Raw genomic sequence first — 21139 nt, 5'->3', positions numbered from 1 at the left:
GTCATGGGATGTAAAATATAGCACAGGCCATACAGTCAATAACATTGGAATAACTGTGATGGTGTCAGATGGGTGTGAGATTTATCCAGATGATCACTTAGTAAGTTACATAATGTCTAATCATTGGGGTGTACACCTGAAACTAATATAAAAATGTATGTCAGCCAAGCCGGGCTGGCTTAATAGTTGAGTGTTGACCTATGAACTAGGAAGTCATGGTTCGATTCCTGGTCAGGGCACATACCTGGGTTGCAGGCTCAATCCCCAGTAAGGGGTGTGCAGGAGGCAGCCAATCAATGATTCTCTCTCATCATTGATGTTTCTATCTCTCTCTCTCTCTTTCCCTTCCTCTCTGAAATTAATAAAAATATATTTTTAAAAATGTGTTAACTGTAATTGAAAAATTAAAAATTATAGACTGTAGACCCTACTTTTCCACTTAGCAATATACTGTATTTCTTTTAATAAGGAATATTCTTCTTTCTACATGATATTTTTGAATAGCTACAGATTAGTCTTTTGTACATAATTCATGTAACCAAATTCTTTTTTTCCCCTCAGTAATGTAAATTTTTGGTAATTTTTTAATACTAGGAATACATAATATATACATTCTTATTCACATCTAAATTTTTGTCAGGAATGTGTTCTAACAAACTTGCAGACACTGATTCTTTTTCATGGTGTTCCCTAATGAGCTGAATCTCCTTATAGCTTCAGGAGAACTTCCTGGCATAACCCTTGAGAATCATAAGACATTCTAACTCCAAAGACAAAGCCACCCTCCTCTTCCCCGCCCCCCCACCCCAGAAGGCAGGCCCTGCCGAGAGAGCGCCAGAGCCGAACACGTACCTTTCATTTTCCAGTGACTTCAAAATCTCGGAGCTTTTCTTTTGCCTGTAGAGAAACCCACGAAAGGTCCCTGAAGCCGTCGCCAGCGGGCCTGTTTCCACATAACCACCCCCTCACCTCATCAGGGGTGCGGAGGGGGCTTAGAGACTGGGGGGCTGGGGGGCTCTCAGCCCCACCACCGAGGGAGGGCTGAGGTCTCGGGCCAGATAAACACTGCAAGCCCCAGCTCCCCATCTGTGTCACGGGAACAATATTAAAAAACAAAACAAAACACTTCATGGAGCATTTGGAAGGAGTGAGTGAGAACATGTACATAAAGCGTGTGGCCCTCAGCAGCACTGAGCGGATGGTGGCTTTCCCGGACACCCCGGTGGGGAGGGCACGTGGGGGGCCCCGGGGCGGCTGACCTGGACGGCAGAGGAGCCCGTGAAAAGCAAAAGGAAGCCTGGAAGCGACAGGAGATGTGGCGAAACCTGTTTCTGGGCCCTTTCCACAGGGACCCTCACCAGACTTGCTCAGGCTCCCTGAGGTCCCTGTCCGCCCCCTTCCTCCCAAGTCCGGCCAAGACCTGCGCTCAGCGGCCCCTACTTGGGCCGGAAGGGTTAAAGCAGCTCCCCGAAGGGGGTGAATGCTGACCTCAGCGCTAGAGGTTACTTGGAGCCCAAACGTTGGAGACGTGATCTCCACTCTCTTGTTAAAGCCTCACTGACGGATGGGAACCTGGGGGACGCAGGTCAACCAGCCTCTAAGTTGGTGCAAATGCAGCACCAAGACCGGATGCCAATGATGGAAACCTGGGGAGGGGTAGAGCCTGTGAGGGAGAAGTGGACCCCATCTTTGTCTGCTCCAAGGGCATCATGTGGGAGATCTGGGGGTCGGGGAGGATGGGAGCCCGACCTCTGATTGTTCTGCAGAAGCTTCTGGATCCGGTTGGAGATGTTCTGCTCCGTCTGCTTCAGCTGCTCCTGCAGCCGCTGACGCTCTGCATCGAGGTAGCGCCGGTGCTCACTGAGGCCCTGGTCCAGCCGGGACTGCTCCTGCGGCAGGGCAGGCGGAGGCCCTGAGCCACTGGGACCCCTGCTCCTGCGGCAGGGCAGGCGGAGGCCCTGAGCCACCGGGGCCCCTGCTCCTGCGGCAGGGCAGGCGGAGGCCCTGAGCCACTGGGACCCCTGCTCCTGCGGCAGGGCAGGCGGAGGCCCTGAGCCACCGGGGCCCCTGCTCCTGCGGCAGGGCAGGCGGAGGCCCTGAGCCACCGGGACCCCTTTAGATGCCCTAGTGCGGTGAGGGGCCCCAGAGTGGGGTTAGGGGAATGGCCCCATCCTGCCAGCCCTTTCGTGCGACCTTGGACCAGGGTCCTCCCCTCGCCAGGCCTTGCACACAAGGAGGCTGGACCAGGCGGTGTAAAGGCCCCCAGGCCCTGGAGTATGGAAGGGGGCGAAGACAGAACCCATCCCACTTGCTGCTCACGAACCTCCCTGACGGACTGGAGGATCTCGTCCTTCTGACTGTGGCTCTGCTGAAGGAGTTGGGCGTGCTCGCGCTGCCCGAGTTCCAGGCGCCGCTCAAACTCCAGTTTCTCCAGCATCTTCTGTTCCTGCAAGAATGGAGATGCTGGTGACTGCTGGCCCAGGCTCTACGGGCATTAGGACTTGGGAGCGGGGTGAACCCACCCCGAAACTCCAAATAACCCCTCAGGGCCCCCTTGACTAGAACAGGCTGTTCGCTGGCAGGGGCCAGTGGTTTGGTGCTTGAGCTCCAACTCTCTGAGCCTCAGTCTTCTCATCTGTCAAGTGGGGATACTCTAACACCTACCAAGGCTGTGAGGAAAGCAATGCTTTACCCTCTAATTTAGAGGCAGGTAGGACTTGTTCCCTCAAGTCTTCTATAATTATTGAGATCTTTAATGAGAAGAAAAGTGACTTTCTTACCTTCCTCTTCTCATAGTCTGAGAACCTATTCTGGGGGGAAAAATACAGTGGTCAGAGCAGGTGGGCAGCCTGGCACCATTCAGATTCCCAGGCCCACCCCAGAGTACACCCTCATCATCAGAAGGGTGGGGTGGGTGGGAATGAGGGGTGGGTGGTGCTAGTGGACACCAGGGTTGAGAAGCAGGGGCGTAGCACACCATAGGGAGGTCTTCAAGAAGTTGTGGGGATGCAGCTCTGAGAAGGCCTGGTGCTCAGAAAAGAAGACCAAGACGGGGAACCTGAGCCCCGGATGTCTGCACACACAGTGGCAGCACCCAGCTCTCGCCCACCGCACTCCCCTGGCACACAAGGTGCCGCATGCCCTCCTGCAGGAGTGTCCAAAGAGTGAAAGCCCCGGAAACAACTCAAATGTCCGTTAACAGAGGATTCCTTCAGTGACTTGTGGTGCAGCGATCTCGGCTGCGATATTCGCCTTATTTCGGTGGTCTGGAACCGAACCCAGTCTCTCCGAGGGGTGCCTGTATTTGTACGTGTGCCTGTGACAGGGACCTGGGAGAGCCACCTGCTGCTGGCACTGACACGGGTGCCGTCTGACTCCTTCACAAAACGGAGAGCACGCAGGTGTCCTGCACGGTGAGTGGCACTGAGGCAAGAAGGGTTTGCTGAGAGACAATCAGCACTGCAGACATGGTCGCCCTCTCAGCAGGGCAGACACTCATGAAACAAATTCTCTCCCATGCAGTCCTTCACTTAGCTGAGAGCTGCGGTAAGTGCTCCCAAGGAAACGGATGGGTGGGCCCTCTGAGAACACCGGCAGGAGGCTGACCTGGGCTGCTGTGATGTGTAAACAGAGAACTGAAGGATCAGGCTGAGTGAGCAGGGGAAGGTGAGTGGGGAGAGTTCCTGACCGAGGGACCGGCAGGGCGGGCACGGTGTGGCTGACGCCTGGTGAGCTGGTGAGGACAGGGGCCGTGCTTGGCCTCGTGAAAGCAATCTAACCAAGCACGCCGGTCTGATGGAGGCGAATTTTATTTGATGGAGGAGTCTATGGGCCGCAGCTCTGAGCATCCCCCCACTACCCAGGGCCCTCTCTCCAGGTGCCAGCGGGCAGGCGCACCTTACCTGCCACTCTACCTCCTCCCTGGAGAATCTGTCCGCGGGCCCGTCAGGGCTGTCCTGGGAGTTCTGGGCTCCATCTTGCTCCAGGACTGGCAGCAGGTACTGAGAAGGGGGGTAGTAGTCCAGCCCTGACTCTGCAAGAGATGACACAGCTGACCCGGAGGGAGGAGGCAGCCCAGGTACCTGGAGCAGCCAGCGCCTGCCACCCTTACCTCCCTCCTTCCTCCTCGGCATCCCGTCCCATCCCCACCTCAGGCCACTGCTCCCCTGCCCTTGACTGGGCCCTCATGGTGCCCACCAGTCCTCACGCCTGGCCCGGAATGTGGCCAGTGCTCAGTAACCTTCCGCTGGTGCATATACAGGGCCACCCCCTGCCTCTTTACACCCAAGTAGAAATAAGATGAAGAGGAAGCCTGAGATTAAGAGTTGAAGGCTGAGCTCAAGACCCAGCTGTACCCATGATTTTCTGTGTATGAGCCTTTGGGCAAGACGCTTGCCTTCTTTGGCCCTGCAGTTTTCTATTGTGTAATTTATCTGTTTTTATTTGGTTGTTTGCCCTATTTTTTCTGATTTGTAGGTGCTCTTTATTAGCTACATATTATAGCTAATAACCTTGGGTCTATATGCTGCCACTATTTTCTTCTGGGTGGCAATTTTTCTTTTTAGCTTTGACGATGGTACCCTATCCTTTTGAGATAAAGACGTTTTAGATTTTAATGTCGTCGAAGTTACCCTCCCCCAAGGATATAAATAGGCAGTTCACAAGAAACACTAAAACTGGTGGTGCAGGTACTCCTCAGAGGAATGTAACTTCGGGTAACCTGTGCAGAGGGCAATGTGGAGTTCCTGTCCCCACCCTGTGCCAACCCCACTGGTGCCTGCCCTAGAGGAACCTCATCCAGTGCCAGAGAGGTGTGGGTTACTGTTCCTGGGAGCAGAATCCTGGAAATAACTTCCGAGTTCACAACAAGGGCTCCACCATGTGAAATGCTCTACAGCAATTTAAAATGAGGCAGAGCCTGGCCGGAGTGGCTCAGTGGTTGAGTGTCGGCCTATGAACCAGGAGGTCATGGTTCCATTTCCGGTCAGGGCGCATGCCTGGGTGGTGGGCTCGATCCCAGCCTTCCCTCCATGGCCCTTCTACACGCACCTCTGTCTGCCAGGAACACCCTTCTCTCTGGTCTAAGTCCTAATCATCCCTCAGGTTTCACCGAGGCCCCTAAACCTGGCACCCGCCCACGGTACTCTCATGACCACAATATGTGATTATGCTTCCTTGTGTGATGTTTGGCCCGTCTCTCCTGCCAGACGGTGGCCTCCTTGGTCTCTGCCGCCCCCCCATCCCGGGCTGGCCCAGGGCAGCTGCCGGGGCCACGGGTGCTCACCGAGTGGAGGAGGAGGCCGCCGGCCTTACCTTTGCAGAGGAACTGCTGGATGGCCTCGGTGCCTGCGCCACACACCTCCGGCGGCGGGAAGACCATGGACGAGGCGTCCAGGCTTAGAGTCTGCAGACACAAGGGAACCCTCTTTTTTATTTTTTTTAAAATATATTTTATTGATTTTTTACAGAGAGGAAGGGAGAGAGATAGAGAGTTAGAAACATCGATGAGAGAGAAACATCGATCAGCCGCCTCCTGCACATGCCCTACTGGGGATATGCCCGCAACCCAGGCACATGCCCTTGACGGGAATCGAACCTGGGACCTTTCAGTCCGCAGGCCGACGCTCTATCCACTGAGCCAAACCGGTTTCGGCGGGAACCCTCTTTATATGTCGTTCACGTCACTGCTCCACACAATGGAAAGCCACTGGGTGCAGTTATGAATATGTGCTCACTCTCTGCTCTGCCTGGCAGGGAAAGCTCACCTGCCTCACTCCATCTGTGGTCCCAGCTCCTAGAACAGTGACTGGCATGCAGTAAGCACTCAATTCATGTTTTTGGATAAATACATGAATGAGCAAAAAAAAGGAAAGTTATAGGAGAGCATAGAGAATAGATTCTTTTTGTAAAAAAACAAAACAAAACAATACTCCTATAGTCTCAGATTAGTATATTTATAACAGAAAGGGCACATGCTCAGGTGGCAGGCTTGATCCCCACTAGGGGGCATGCAGGAGGCAGCCAATCAATGATTTTCTCTCATCATTGATGTTTCGATCTCTCCCTCTCCCTTCCTCTCTGAAATCAACTAAAAATATATATTTTAGAAAAAAAATTTTTTTAATTGTGCCCCAACTGGGGATCAAACCTACAACCTTGGCATATTAAGACAATGCTCTAACCAACTGAACTATTCGGCCAGGGCTAACTGATTAAAATTAAAGAGAATTTCAAGCCCAGTTCCTCAGTTGCACCAGCCACATTTTCAGTGCTCTGCAGCCACCGGTGGCCAGCAGCTACCGTGTTGGACAGCGCAGACGATGGGACATCCCATCATCGGCAGGAGGAGCAGCGATTGCACAGCGCAGTCGCACAGCCTGGTTTTAGACTCCGGCTCACCGGGGGCCAGCTGTGCGTCCTGGAACGGGCCACTTGACCTCCCTGGAGCCGCAGGTCCCTCAGACTTAAGAGGCACAATATCACCCCCCTGGCAGGCTGTCAGATGGGTAATAGGAGGTAACACGTGAAAAAGACTTTGGCCTCAACCAAGAATGGTTGCTGTTGTTGTCTCATCCTGAAAACAGGTTTGTCCATGGTGCCACTAAGAAGCCCAAAAGATTTTTGTGTAAAGAATCGCTATAAAACAAATCACTGAATTCTTACTGGCTTAGAATGGCCTTAGAATTAGGAACACTGCTCTGAGCTGTGCCGATAAGGTAGCAACTGAGCACAGGTAGCCATTCAAATACAGATGGATCAATTCAGTAAAACGAAGCATGTGGTTCCTTGGTCATACCGGCCACACGCGGCTAGTGGCTACCAGTTTGGACTGAACGTTTCCTTTATCGCTGGAAGCACAGGGAATAAATGCCCACGTGCTGGCCATTTCTCCAGCGTGCGCAGGGCGAGCGCCTGCCACCCCGTCCTTCCTTAGGCTGTCCACCATGGCAGCGGGGACCAGCCCCTGGGGTCAGTCACCTCCCTCTGCTGTCTCCTTGCTCCTGACCCAGATGCCACTGGTCCGCAGTCTGGCTTGCGAGCCAGTTCACTGACGGGCGATCAGAGGGGTCTGGGGTGCCTGTCAGGTTGTGAATGGAGAAGTGCTGGCACCAGGCCCTGGATTCAGACAGCCTGGGTTTTACACCACCTTTGCTATTTATTACTAGTTGTGTGGCCCTTGGGCAAGCTCCTTAAATGGTCCGGGCCTCAGTCTCTTCATCTGCAAAGGGACACAACAGGGTTCCTGTGAGGATTCAGAGAGCAAATGCAGCCCAAGTGCTGAGCCTTAGTAAGTACCTGGAATGCTCCTGCTACCCGTGTCTACGTCCTCAGAGCTTCTTTCTCTTTCATGGTCTGGCTCGAATACCACCTCTTTCATAGTGTTAACCCCACTAGGATTTGATGTTATCTCCTCACTGCAGAAATATGTTCCTATGCCACCATCATGACAGCAAAGCCACGTAATTACAACTGCTCACACACTGGTCACTGCGAGCTCCCAAGGCCCACGCGTTGAGATCTCCGTGACCCCAGCACCCTGTGACCAGGACAGGTACTCGACACTGTGGGAGGCAGGCCAGCGAGGAATGGCTGGGAGGAATGGCTCCACTGACCTCCAGGGTCCGCACGTGCGCCAGCATCTGCGGCAGCCTCTGCACCTCATTGTCACGGATGTCAAGAGTGCGCAGGCTTCGAAGTTCCCCCAAGGTGTCTGGAAGCTCCTTCAGCTTGTTGTCTGGAGAGACCCCAATGGCACAGCTCAACACCCCAAAGCCCCTTCCCCAGCTTCCTGGCTGACACCCACCACGACTCTGACCCTGACTGAGACTCTGTGAGGAAGAGCATGATGGTGGGGTTTCAGCGACCTGGGCTCAAGTTCCCCCTGCACAACTTACTAGCTGGGTGACTTTGGAAAACCAGCTCTACCTTCCTGGGGCACCGTCTTCTCATCTGTAAAATGGGATTATAATACCATTTGGCCTCACAGGAATATTGAGGGGTTCCATGAGATTATGTATGTGAGGTCCTCAGCACAGTGCCTATCACACAGTAAGGGATCAGTGAATGGGGCACCATTATTTTTATCGTTATTCATGCTACATTCAGGTAGACTGAGGGTTCTGTGCAGCCAGGAGAAAGGAAAGAGCTGGGGCAGGCGCTCTACTGACATATCCGAATCTTGGTTCTGTCAGGGTCCCACTGGGTGGTCTTGAGCAAGCCCCTGCTCTCTGAGCCTCACTTGCTTCATCTGTAAGTTGGGGATAACACCTCCTCCCTCTCCAGACCTCTCGGACTGGCCCTGAGGCTCCCTGAACCTCAGAACGTGGGAGCGCTGCTCGCTGAGTGTGAAGCACGACTCAGCACTGTTCCCGGGGCTCCTGGCTCGCTCTCACCGCCAGTCCACTGCTCTCACCACCATATTGGTTGTTTATCAATACAAGTGATAGTGTCTCAGAGGCCTGTCAATGCTTTCTGTCCTCCTCCCATAAGGTCCCATCTACGGTTACCACGGAGACAGACCGACCTAGCAGGAGGTCCGTCCAGTGTCCAGTGACACCTCGGACTGGCTGCCCTCATGCTCAGTGGCTCCAGGAGGATGCTGGCTGGGACAGAGTGACTGAGGGTCACACGGACAGGGCCTCTTGGCTCCTACCTTTCACATTGAGGGTCTGGAGCTGGGTCAGGTTCCCAGTGGAACGTGGGAGATACGTCAGTTGATTCCTTTCCAGGTTCAATACCTAAGAAAGGAAAAAATGATGAGACCCACCCTGGCTGGGTAGTTCAGTTGGTTGGAGCGTCACCCTGATTGCACCAAGATTGTGGGTTCAATCACCAGTGAGGGCACATACAAGAATCAACCAGTGAATGCATGGATAAGAGAACCAACAAATGGATGTTTTTCTCTCTAAAAATCAATAAATAAAAATTTAAAAATAATTGTGAAAAAATGATGAGATCTCACATACAGACAATAGTGATACCCCTGCTTCCGGCCAGGAATCATCTGGGCACCACACACACACACCTTTACCTTCTCCCAACAGCCTTGTGATTATGATCCCAATTGAGAGATGAGAAAACTGAGGCTCGGACCAGTGAATCCATGAGCCCAAGAGAGCAAAGCCAGACCCTGAACCCAGTTCTGGCTGAGGTACCATCATTTCCACAGACCACAAAATGCACAGCCACAGTCCCCCCATCAGGAAGGGAGGGCGGAGGGACTGAGAGGTCCAGGGAGGCGGGTGAGGCAGCTCGTGATAAGGCTCGTTACCTCAGGGTCAGGAAAGGACGCTGAGCTGTATCAGGCAGTGGGGTCTGCCCAGCTCCAAGGCCGCAGCTGCCGGCCAGGGCGGAACCTGGTTGGTTGGGTTCCGAGGGCTGTGCTTCCTCCAGGATGCATTACTGAGGTGAGCCAGGCCAACGGGGAGACACACTAAGTAGCCATTAAACATAGATACCAGGGAAGCTAAGCAGCTATTGAAAATAATGTGGCAGATGAATATTTGATGAACCAAAGGATGGTTATGAGTTATTGTCAAGTATCCAAAAGTTACGAAAGAGTGAATGCAGCAATCCTAGAAAAACAAGCACGCTAAAAATGTCCCCAAAGACCCTACACCAAGGTATTCGCTCTGGCTGATTACTTCTGTGCTGCCATGTGTTCTCTGTGTGACTTTGGGCAAGTTATAGTCGCCTCTCTGGTCAGTTCTCTCTTTTGTAAAATGCAGTGGCATCACCCACATCGTAGGGTTGTTCATTCAAGTCATTCAAGTGGCGAGGTGTGGGCGTGGCCCCCACAGGATTACATTGCAGTAGGGGAGTCGGTTAATCCAATAGACACATAATCAGTAATTATACTGCAATTGGCGCTCTCGGGGAAGTAATCTGGGGTTGGCAGAGAGGCCATTCGGTAGATCTACTTAGACGGGAGGTCGGGGAGGACCCTTGGGGACACTGGGGCTGAGAGCATGAGCCGCTCGGGCAGAAGGAAGAGCCTGTGGAGACATGGGTACTGGAGGCCGGAGGCTGGAGGGTGCCAGGAGCTGGCTGCAGGGGGCGAAGGGGAGGAAGCAGGGAGAAGGCTGCAGACACGGGCCCTCACATAGGGTCTGACTGGGCTCAGTGTGGAGCAGGCATTTCAATCCAAGTGTGAAGGAAAGCCGCTTCTTCCTCTGTACAGTGCGATCAGTCGACACCTGCCTCACTGGGAGGCTGACCGATAGACCACACAGGGAAATGCTCTCTGTGCTGGCGCAGTGAGCACTCAGCAAGTGGAGGGCTACTGACAAGGACTGGAAGGGAGCCCGAGTCAGTGCTGAGCTCAGCATTTTAAAAGGTGCACGTGCTGGGCCCTCTTTTCCTGCAAAGCTGTGGAAGCTCATGATGAAATCCCCAAAAGAACAAGCCCCCAAACATGGTGGGGGACGCCCACAGCCCAGACTGCAACAGCGAGGGCCTCCTGGGGTCTTAAAGCAAAGGGGCAGGGGCGCTGGCCCGAGTGCCGCCCGATGGAGCTGCAATTTATCACTTCGACATCAAGGTGGGTTTTCTGCTTCTGTGGCCTTACTTGGAGGGCCGTCAGCTGCCCTATATCCTCAGGAAGGGCTGTCAGCTGATTATCATGAAGATCCAGAACCTGCAGAAGGAAGGCAAGCTCAGCACCCAACAGCGCCCAACGGAGACCACCCCTCCCATCTGGGCCTCTGCCGTTGGAGCAGGACCCAGCCTTTCCGCTCCAACTGAGCGATCACCCCACCTCATTTCCTCTCCCACATCATTGTCCCACTTCATCCTTTCATTCATCAAATATTGACTTTTACTATTGAGTGAAAAAAGTATGCAGACATTTATATGTTTAAGAGAAAAAATCCTCATAGTATAAATATATATTTGCAAAGAAAATGACTACTAAACATGCAATAAAATATTGATAGTGGTTCTCTGGAGTATGAAATAATATATGTTTTTCCTCATTTTCTGCCTACCTGCGTTTGTTAATTTTTTAAACAATGAAAATGAGCATAAAAGACATATATATGCATCCATATGCATATATACTATACATATATATGAAATATAAATACACATAAACATAAAAATTTAATGCTATGCCTTTCTGACTATAACCATGTTGGACAATGAAGAGAAGCAAAAACTACCCCGGGCTGCACGCCAGAGTTAACCATAAAAACACCTGGGTGCCTGTGCTGCCCGCCTCCTGGTGTGTACACCCAGGTCACAGCTTGTGGTCCTGGGCTCAATCCTGCGGCCACACCTCACGTACTGCGTGAGTATCACACCCCACTCCTGTGCTGACAGTCAGGAGGGACCGCCCAGGTCACCAGGCTTTCACACACTGACCACATGATGCCTGGCATCGTCCTGTTCCAATGGCCTGGGACCAGCAGTCTCCCTGCTCTCTGCTAGTTCGCTTGCTATGAGTCTGTGGTTTGTCTTTCCACCCAGCAGGCAAGTTCCCCGAGGACAGGGCCTGTGGCTGGTTCTCTTGGTAACCCCACCCCACACGTAGGAGGTGCCCAGTAAACCATGCTGATCAAACCCCAGATGGAATGCTACATTGGGCCTGCCTGGCATAAACTCGAACAAGGGACGCTTGGCTGCCACCTGGAACTCCAGGCCACTAAACATGCAATAAAACATGGACAGTGGTTCTATCCTGATGCCTGGGAGGAGGGCCCCAGTACCTTGATGGTTATAAGACTTAGGAGGCTGCAGGATTTCGGAAGCAAGGAAGTGAGGTGATTCGTGTGGACAATCAACACCTGTGGGAAAGATTTCGGCACGGCTCCTTAGATTGAAGCGCATCAGTGGGGAGGCTGAGGGCAGGTGGGCTGGGCGGGGATGGGATGGGATCTCCAAAGTGGAATCAGATGACCTCAAGACCTGGAATTTCAAGGGTAAAAGGGACCTTGGAAGACTAAATCTACCTTCCTAATCTCCGTGGGCTGCCAGGATGACTACAAGCTAATGGACACTTGGCCCGGGGCTGTCCCTTTAGTTCGGCAGGGACTCCTGCGTGGATACTTCCAGTGTCCAGCAGCTCCCTACTCTGCTGGTATGGGACACTTCTCACCTACCTTCAGCTAGATAATTTCCTTAGATTACTCTATCTAGCTGCATTCAGAGCTGCAAAGCCTTTCTGAACAATCATTCATTATACTTTTAATCGCCCCAGTGACCAGAATGAAGCAAGTGTAGCTTTCATTATTAATAACAACGAGGTTGCTCAGGGTTTTCCACGTGGCAGGCACCATACTCTGTGCATTATATCTCTGTCTTTACCAGTCACTCACTCAGTCCTCACTACAGCTCTGAGAGAGTGAAGCTATGAATGTGTTCACTTCAGAGGTGAGGAAACCGCGAGGGAAGGGTTTGAGGAAGTTGCCCAAGTCCTGAGGGGCAAAGCCAGGACGTGACCATGGGCTGTCCAATGCCAAAGCCGACTCTCCCAACTGTGAACAGACCTGCTGTAGGCGGAAAGGGCGAGAATCTGAGAGAAGAGAGATGCCAGGAAGAGAGCGCCTATAAGTCCCACCAGAGTGCAAAAAACATGCAATAAAGTCTCTAAAAACGGGTTGCCTCACCTTCTTCTGTAGAACTTTGCATGTTGCAAAAGCCCCAAATGGAATCTAAGATGAAATAAAGATGAGTTAGTATCTCCCCTCCCTCGAGTTTTTAATTTGTTTTCTGAGTGTGAGGGAGAGAGGGGCAGGAGGCCCACGATGCAAAATGCTGATGTGAACAGCTAAGCCCAGGGAAAGGCTGGTGAGGAATGTGGCTTGGATACCCCAATCAGCCCTCCCGATCAGCTGGCAGGAGACTGCCCTGCCTGGCCCTGGCCCACCGGCCCCATCCCCATCCCCATCCTCAACGCTCTCAGGGCCAAGGAAAGCTCTCTGGTGCTTTGCAGAAGCTGGAGAAACCCAGGTCTCCGAGGAATCTGTGCTACATTTTCTAAGTAGACTCGGACTCTTGAAGACGATGCTCAGGCCAAAGATCACCTCGATTCTTTTGGACAGGAACAACATCTAAGGACACATCTCTGCACTAGGGCTTCCGGACTTCTGAAAGCCCCAGTCCAGGGAGAGATCAACCAAAGGACTTGTATGCATGCATATAAGCCTAACCAATGGACACAGACACCAGGGGGGTGAGGGCATGGGTGGGGGTGGGGGTGGGGCAATGGTGGGATAAGGACACCTATGTAATACCTTCATCAATAAAGAAAAGAAAAAATTAAAAAAAAAAGAAAGCCCCAGTCCACATCTGTCAGGGACAGGTGATTCAAGGGAAAAAGACAGATCAAATCCACAACCAGAGCACCAGCCCAATTTACCTCTGAGAGCTCACATTTAGAGATGTCGAGAATGTCATCTGCCCCAGCTTCTTTTGCCTAAGGATAAAAGTAATTTGTATGTTTCAAACAAAACATCCTTGCAGAGCGGACACACCAGGCAAAGAAACACAGGATTAAGGATCTGCAAGGGGCCATGGACAGCATGTGGTCCAGCTGGTCCATGTTGTGGGTGGACCAATGCTCCCTGCTTTCAAGGGGCTTAAGGGCCAGCAGGGCAGAGCAAACGGGCAGGTACTGACAGGTGTCACCCGTCTGTGGAGGGAAGCACAGGGCACTCCCGAGCACCTGACGGGCAGCCTCATCCTTCTGCTCTGAGTCAGAGGTTTCCTCTGGGCCTGGGGGAGGCTGCGAGGAGGGAGCACGGCTTGTTTGGGGGGCAGTGCAGAGCCCTGCCTCATGGGGCAGGCGGAGATGGGGAGGAACTCAGAGGAAACCCAGTTTCCCTCACCAGACACATCTGGTACTCCAGGCGTTTCCGAGCCTCCTCACTGGGTTTCCGCTTCCGGAAGAAGAGCGGCATCCTTCCTTTCCGCTGAGCAATCTTCTCGGCACTAGGGCATCAGAGAAAGGCTAGGACCTGGGGAATTGGTCACCGCCTCTCAGTCCCCAGGACAGGGAACACGGTCACACAGAGCATGTAGCTGATCTGCTGGACTGTAAGTTCCCTGAGGGCAGGTGCTGCATCCATCTCGACCATCACTCCGTGTCCCGAGCCAGGCATGGCAGGCGCTCAATGCCCTCTGTTGACGACACAGTAAGCAGCAGTATGCGGTGGAAAGAGCATCATGGCAAGCCAGGTGGCCAGGGTTTGGGCCCTCATTTGCCACTGGCCACCGTGAGACCTTGGCATACTTTTGCCCCATTCTGGATCCCCATCTCTCCACAAGGGTGTGGCCTAGAGAAGGTTCCTCAGGTCCTTTCTAAGGATGCCACCCGAGGACTCGGACAGATTGGCCTGGCGAGTCCCTTCTCGCCTCCGAAACACTGTTAGAGGCATCAGCACATCCAACATGGCATGACGCCAGCCAGCCCCGACCTTGGGGAGCTCAACTACACCATCACCAAAGAGATTTTTAAAACAGAAATTCAAAAGCCATTCTCAGGCACCTAGCCACTCTCACAGTTATTACTCCATTGGATTCTCACCACAGCCCTGTTTATAGCGATGAAACCGATGATGACTGAGTTCAGTGACCTGGTTATACAGCCTGGATTGCAGCAAAACCAGTCTGGAATTCTGCTCTTTTGAGCCCCGATCCTGCAGATTTGCCCAACTCTCTGGTGCTGGAATAACTCAGCACACACTAAGTACACTGTCCTCAACTCAGACGCCAGGAGCTCACTGCCTGCCCAGGATCTGCAAACATCAGCGCTTGAGGGCGGCGGTGGATGGGTCAGGCAGCAATCATCCAGGAAGCTTACGGCTCACAGCATGGGCTTTGGGATGAGCTATAACTGGGTCAGAATCCCAGACCCAACACCCAGCAACCATGTCACCTTGGTTCGCCTCTCTGAGCCTCAGTTTCCTCATTTGTAAAGTGTAATAATGTTACCAACACCCGGCTCTATGAGGGTCCAGTGATTTCATGTATGTAACCCCCATAGCACAGTACCTGCCACATAACGAGCGCTCAATAAATGTTGGCCACACAGCACCACACTTATTCAGGGCCTCCTACAGTTTAAGGAGCTGGACACACACTCAGCCCGGGTGGAGGGGGGCGGGGGAGGAAGAGATCACCGGTCTCCGCCCACAGGGGTGTGGGCTGTCTGGGGAGCCGGCCAAGACTGCAGAGCTGGCTGGCTCAGGCCCCTCTTGTCACCCCATCTTCCTGCAGGGATGAGGACTAGTCCCAAAACAGCCCTCCCCCATCCTTCCCTGACGACCAGCTCTTACCCTTTATGCTCCCCAATGACAAACCTTTCACCACCTCCTCCCCAATAACCCTCCCTCCCAGATCCGCTCTTCCCAACCTGCTCCCCGACGTCCACCCCTCGTCCATCCCCTCCCCCGACGTCCCGCCCAGATCGGGGAACCACACCCATCTTCCCCGGCTGCAGCGGGGAGTGCCCGACCTGGCTTCGTGGGTGGACAGGTCCCGACGTTCGTTCCGCGGGCGAACCTGAGGGCAGGCCGATCACTCGTGGGGCTTGGTCATGGACGCTGGGCCGCAGACCACCTGGCAGGGGCCCCGGTGAATCGGGAGACTGGTCTCCCCCAAACGCCGGAGCTGGGGACCGAAACTCAGAATCTCAGAAAGTCATGCAGACCAGGGTGACGAAGTCTGAGACTCCGAGAACCGCAGCATCTTGGAATTAAGAGTCCGAACGGATGTGGACGCGAACGGAATTGTTTTGATAACTAAAATGCACACGTCGCGAGGGAGTTAAAAGGGGGTCCGGGGGTCGCTGTGGACCTGGCGTCCGGGAATGTGTGCGGACCTCTCCGGAGGGGCGGAGCTCGGGATTGGGAGACAGGGACCAGGGGGTGATCCTCATCACAAGGGAGAATGGGGGACAGGAGGATCGGGATCTTGGGAGCAGCCCTCTCTCGTCTGCCTCCCTTGGGCGAACTGCCCTGAACCCCCTTCCGAGCACCCAGTCACAGCTTACCCGGTGCCAGGTTCTCCACTTGTCAGCTTCTGGCGCCTGCCCACAAGGAACATGGCGGCAGAGGCGTCGCTGGGATACTGGGCGGAGAGGATGGTTCTCGCGACAGGCGGAGAGGGCAGTTCTCGCGAGAGCTGCGCTTTCCGGCCTATATCCGGCGCAGCTGAAAGGCCTTCCGGTCTTTCGGCTCGGAGGAGGCTCAGGTGCAACTTTCTTCGGTCGTCCCGAATCCGGGTTCATCCGACACCAGCTGCCTCCGCCATGCCGCCGAAGTTCGACCCCAACGAAATCAAAGTCGGTGCGTGTTTTAGGCGCGGCCGGGGCTGCGGGAAAGCATCCCTTCTCCCAGCAGCCCGTCGGGCCTTTGGCCCCTCCGCAATTACTACCTTTACCACGTCGCGTTTTTAAGCTGCTGCCTACTAGAGGCCTTTCCGGTGCCGCGTTCAGGGCGCCGTGAAGTCCTAGCCGAGCCTCTTACTCTTTCTGGGCCTCGGCTTCCCCACGTGCAAAATGGGGAGGGAGGACCGGAACACCTGCGGCGGCGTTGCAGCCCGCGCGCCTTAGGGTAAGGTTTGTCTACGGCGCTTCCCCCCGTCGACTGGGTCGGCCGCCTCCACGCCGGCCCGGTGTGGGCCTCGTTAGCCGCGGCCGAGCCGAAGGCCGCTGGCCCTCGTGGCGCTTGGGGCCGTCCACGCCCAAGGAGGGGGTGGCCCGCCTCGCTCCTCCCCGAGGTTCTCGGTGCTGTTTGGAGAAGAGGCAGAGTGGCGTGGCCAGCCCGGAGCGACGCGGAGAGGGCTGTGGCCGGGGCTCTGCAGAAGCACTTACGGTTTTTTCCCTCCCAGTCTACCTGCGGTGCACCGGCGGGGAAGTGGGCGCCACGTCTGCCCTGGCCCCCAAGATCGGCCCCCTGGGCCTGGTAAGTCATCCTCGCGGGGGCAGGGGGCGTTTCTTACTCGGGAGCAGTTGGGCTCCGCCTTGTCAGACACAGCTGTGCCCGAGGGGCCGGTTTCCATGCCCGCGTAGACCTCGGACTCACCGAATTGCCGCTAGGTGTGTGGAAAGGTTCTATCTGTGCGCTTAGAGCCCAGTGCCTTGAAGCGGTCACTTACTCCACTGAGGGGGAGGCTGGGAGGGCCACGGGAGGGTTTTGAAGTTGACTGGCTTAGTGACTTTAGCCTATGTTTTCTTTATTTTTATTGATTTCAGAGAGGAAGGTAGAGGGAGAGAGAAACATCAATGAGAGAATCATTGATCGGCTGCCTCCTGCACGCCCCCTACTGGGGATCGAGCCCACAACCCAGGCACGTGCCCTTGACCCGAATGGAACCCAGGACCCTTTAGACCACAGGCTGACGCTCTGTCTACTGAGCCAAACCAGCGAGGGCTTAGCCTATGTTTTCTAGTGAGGGAAATGGGCATTTCACTGTGTGGAGGCTTAAATGGGATGTTGGGTGAAGATTCTGGTGAACGTTATAATAGCTGTGTTTCCTATTCTGTTCCAAACCAACTGGTTAGTGTGGCCAGCTTTCCTTGACCATCAGTCTTACTTTTATTTTCCTACTTAGCCATTTTACTGAAGTTGGATTTCCCAAAATATGAGACCTTTGTTCCTTGCACAGTGGTCTCTTGTCCCAAGTGTTGTCCCACCTTGGTCTTGCTTAACCAGTGTCTTCTTGTTTTAATTCTTTATTGTTGAAAGTATTACATGTGTCCCGTTTCCCCCCATTGTCCTCTTCCAGCCTGTCCCGCCCCCCAGCCCTGGCCTTCACCACCCCCTTTCCCCCCCATCATCTGTGTCCATTGGTTATGCTTAAATGCACACATTAACCAGTGTCTCCTTGGCCCTTAGCTCTGCTGGCACTAGGGACATGTTTCCTAGTGGTCACTAGGAAATTCTAAAGTAGCAAATGCCATACTTCCATTCCCATAGGTTGACTTGGGTTGGCCTGAATCAGGAACCTGATAACTTGAAAGGTCTCCAGATGATTTGAATGTAACTAGTGTGGAAATTTTCTCCCTACATTATCACATAGGTCCTTATGGTTAGGTAGGTAATTTTGCCCCATTATGGCCCTTGGCCTGCAGTTTACAACCCTGAACAAACCGCCCCTAGCTTAATTTTTCCAGTTTATACTATGCTGAGAGCCTTGCCCTGATTGGGTAGGCGCAGTTGTGTGCTCAGTTTCCTGTGCTCTGTAAGGAAGATTTGGGGTATTGGCAAGTGAGGAAGACTGGATAGGTTTTCAGGACACTTAAACTTAAGGCACAATATGATTTCATACCTTTATTTCTACAGTCTCCAAAAAAGGTTGGTGATGACATCGCCAAAGCAACCGGTGATTGGAAGGGTCTGAGGATTACAGTGAAACTGACCATTCAGAACAGACAGGCCCAGGTACTTGGTTTGAGGATGGGCAGGGGTAGCCACCCTCTGGGAATCCTGGGTGGAAGGTTTTGCTGACATGGCCACCTACCATTAGCAATTTTATGTGTGGGGAAAGCTTTCCCGAGAGCAAGGCCAAAGACATGCTCAAATGTAACTCTTACCACTGTGTGACATTGGGCGAATCACTTAATTCTCCTTGGCTAGGACGTGTTTTGGATTTTGAAAATTACTTGAGATAGTACAAGTTCAGTGTCTGCCCCATAGTCTCCAAGAAACCAAGTTTCGTGGCAATATTGTCTTCATTGGAGGTTGGGGTAGGGCTTAATCATAATGAGAATCTCTTCTTAGATCGAAGTAGTGCCTTCTGCCTCTGCCCTGATCATCAAAGCCCTCAAAGAACCGCCAAGAGACAGAAAGAAGCAAAAAAACAGTGAGTGGCCTTTCTCTGACTAGTTTGTGAGCGGTGGTGTCTGCACAATGCTTGCTACTTAGCTGCATGCTTTCTTTTTAACGTGACCTAGGGATGGCATGGGGATTTGGTGGCAGGCTGTTAGGCAGCCAGGTGGTATCGAAAAGTGCCATCCAGGGTGAAACAACAGAAGGGTGAATTCAGAGAGCACTTCTTAGTTGGGTAACACTGAATAGATTAACTAACACCAGTAACTTAAGCTTGCCTTTCCTCATCTCTAAAACAGTCACGTACATGTTTAGATTGGTAAAGATTTGATTTTGCCATTAGCCACCCGCCACTGCACCTGACCACTTCTCTGTTGGCTGGTGCATTCCAGTGGTGAGCTGAAAGCAAACCCCAGCTTAGGAAACAGGGTCATTCTTCACGTGGGTGACTCTGTGCCGAAAGTATGGGAACAGCCAGGAAGTGGCTGAGGGAGGACAGTATGTGGTCTCTCTGGCTTTGGCTTGTGACAGAGCTTTTGCTGTGTTTTCTTTTTCTGCAGTTAAGCACAGTGGAAATATCACTTTTGATGAGATTGTCAGCATTGCCCGACAGATGCGTCACCGATCTTTAGCTAGAGAACTCTCTGGTAAGAGCAGGACAACATGGAACCACCTAGTGATATGGGGCATATTCACCGAGTGGTACCTTTTTCCCACTTAAAGGAGACTTAATTCTGTAAGACCCAAAATTTGGGGTGTAGTCTTTTCTGGGTTTGAGAAGTGGCTTGATCGTGGTGATTCGGGGCCAGGTGTATTTAATCTGGGTGCCAAGGGTCCCATGGAGACCTGGCATTCAGGCCTTGCATAAGTAAATGGGAGCTCTCAAGTAGGGGAGTCGGGAGTGTTTATTTCTGGTATTTTATGACTGTCTCCTGTGGAACTCAAATGGATTTTCCCAGTGGTGTCTGTGGATTGCCAGGGGCTGGCGTTCCCATCTAATGCCACCTTTTCCTAATTATAGGAACCATTAAAGAGATCTTGGGGACTGCCCAATCTGTGGGGTGCAATGTTGATGGTCGCCACCCTCATGACATCATAGACGATATCAACAGTGGTGCAGTGGAATGTCCGGCTGTAAGTGACTTCTGTATTTTGTTTGCTTAAAATCAGGGTGAAAGCTGGAGAGTTCTAGAATTGGTCAGTAGTGGGGTTGAGAAGACTTTTTTCCGATCACTGATAGGATTTCTTTTTTCTTTCCTACAGAGTTAAGAACTACAAAGGAAAATGTTTCAATTAAAGATCATTTGACAAGCAGTGGACTTTTTGATGTGGCCTTTTCTCTGGGGGAGCTAGGTTCTTTGTGGTCAGGTGGTTGGTGGGACCAAGTGGGGGACCTGTGGAAGCACCATTCTGGGCATCTGTTGTCTTACCAGTAACAGATTTCTGCTCTCGATGGCACCAGCTCTCATGAAAGACACCTAGAAAAGAAGTCTCGGCGGTTTTTGTAGACATTCCTAGAGCTCTTCATCAGAAAGAGTTCTTGGCCAGAAGGAAAACTTGGGCAGCATAACTACGTGGGTGATCTTCATCTGAGACCAAATCATTTGGGGGGGTGGGGCCCAGGGCCTGTAATTCAAGACTTCGATATCCATTCCAGTACACAGCTGGGGCTAAATGATTGGATAACAAAGAAACCTGACCTATGTCCTTGATTAATTATGTGAAAGTGAGGGTCAAGTATACTTCTAAAGCTTAGCTACAGCCTACTCCTAACATTCTCTTGGCTTTAAACCAGCAACAGATTATAATCTATGTTTTCACCTTTTTCTTCATCATCCCTCTGTTTCTTCTAAATCATCCTTAGAGCTTATTCACTTTTCCTTTATTAGACATGCAACGGATGGGCACCTGGGCACTGGGATAAGCCACATTTGAGTAGCTTGAAACTCCACTTGGGAATGATTAACCCAAGAGCTTTATTTTTTTGCCATTAGTTGTTTCTTTGCTCTCCCATTAATTTTGTCAACAGGCCCTTTAGTAGGGGGTTTTTAGTCACCCCAGGTGCAATCAGGGTTGGAGAACACACTATCTTTAGTGGAAAGGTGAGGGGAAAATAAGTATTCTAGGACATGTGCCAAGTCACCCAAAGAATCAAAGCTAGAGGCTTGGGGTGAGAAGAGTTGACACAGGCCTCCTTTGCAGCAGGCGGCCAGTACTGGGGAATCTGTCCCTGAAGTCAAGCGCATTCCTAACCAAAACCCAGGGAAAGCACACAGTGGTTTGTAACTGCTGAGATGAGATCACACCAGTTGGTGTAATGTCAACAGTAGGACCCAGGTCAGTGCAAAGTGGAAAAGCAAAGGGAACTG

The 21139-nt window shown here is 52.6% G+C and overlaps 2 protein-coding genes and 1 non-coding gene across 6 annotated transcripts in view; 2 read left to right on the top strand and 1 right to left on the bottom strand.

Annotated features, from left to right (window-relative positions):
* The window catches only part of LRSAM1 (leucine rich repeat and sterile alpha motif containing 1), a 33316-nt gene extending 17187 nt beyond the window's left edge, over positions 1-16129 (bottom strand). For 2 of the 3 annotated variants that reach the window (XM_059658092.1, XM_059658095.1), the window contains exons 1-15: positions 15992-16129; positions 15455-15609; positions 13827-13929; positions 13358-13414; positions 12606-12650; positions 11706-11783; positions 10568-10636; positions 8654-8738; positions 7614-7735; positions 5314-5404; positions 3903-4033; positions 2781-2810; positions 2324-2446; positions 1750-1889; positions 853-897 (exon numbers count right to left, since the gene is read on the bottom strand). In XM_059658092.1, the coding sequence (XP_059514075.1) occupies positions 853-897; positions 1750-1889; positions 2324-2446; positions 2781-2810; positions 3903-4033; positions 5314-5404; positions 7614-7735; positions 8654-8738; positions 10568-10636; positions 11706-11783; positions 12606-12650; positions 13358-13414; positions 13827-13898 (1088 nt within the window). In that variant the 5' untranslated portion in view covers positions 13899-13929; positions 15455-15609; positions 15992-16129. Of the gene's footprint in view, positions 1-852; positions 898-1749; positions 1890-2323; positions 2447-2780; positions 2811-3902; positions 4034-5313; positions 5405-7613; positions 7736-8653; positions 8739-10567; positions 10637-11705; positions 11784-12605; positions 12651-13357; positions 13415-13826; positions 13930-15454; positions 15965-15991 lie in introns of those variants that run through there. The other variant, XM_059658093.1, reaches the window with a different exon arrangement.
* Position 16130: 1 nt separating this feature from the next.
* RPL12 (ribosomal protein L12) lies at positions 16131-20089 on the top strand. Of its 2 annotated transcripts, XM_059658102.1 has the most exons (7): positions 16131-16286; positions 16831-16904; positions 18285-18383; positions 18723-18804; positions 19331-19417; positions 19792-19904; positions 20034-20089. In XM_059658102.1, exons 1-7 carry the CDS (start codon positions 16250-16252, stop codon positions 20037-20039), a joined length of 498 nt encoding a protein of 165 aa, XP_059514085.1. In that variant the 5' UTR covers positions 16131-16249; the 3' UTR covers positions 20040-20089. The 2 variants fall into 2 exon arrangements, with proteins under 2 accessions (XP_059514085.1, XP_059514086.1); XM_059658103.1 differs by lacking the exon at positions 19331-19417.
* LOC132212896 (small nucleolar RNA SNORA65) lies at positions 19117-19246 on the top strand. The gene has a single exon (XR_009447835.1). It is a non-coding gene; the product is annotated as a small nucleolar RNA SNORA65 (small nucleolar RNA).
* Positions 20090-21139: the final 1050 nt, after the last annotated feature.

This window comes from Myotis daubentonii, chromosome 11 (assembly GCF_963259705.1).
Source record: "Myotis daubentonii chromosome 11, mMyoDau2.1, whole genome shotgun sequence".
NCBI lineage: Eukaryota > Metazoa > Chordata > Mammalia > Chiroptera > Vespertilionidae > Myotis > Myotis daubentonii.
The sequence above is the reverse complement of the archived record's forward strand: the minus strand, read 5'-3'. Positions and strand labels throughout refer to the sequence as shown.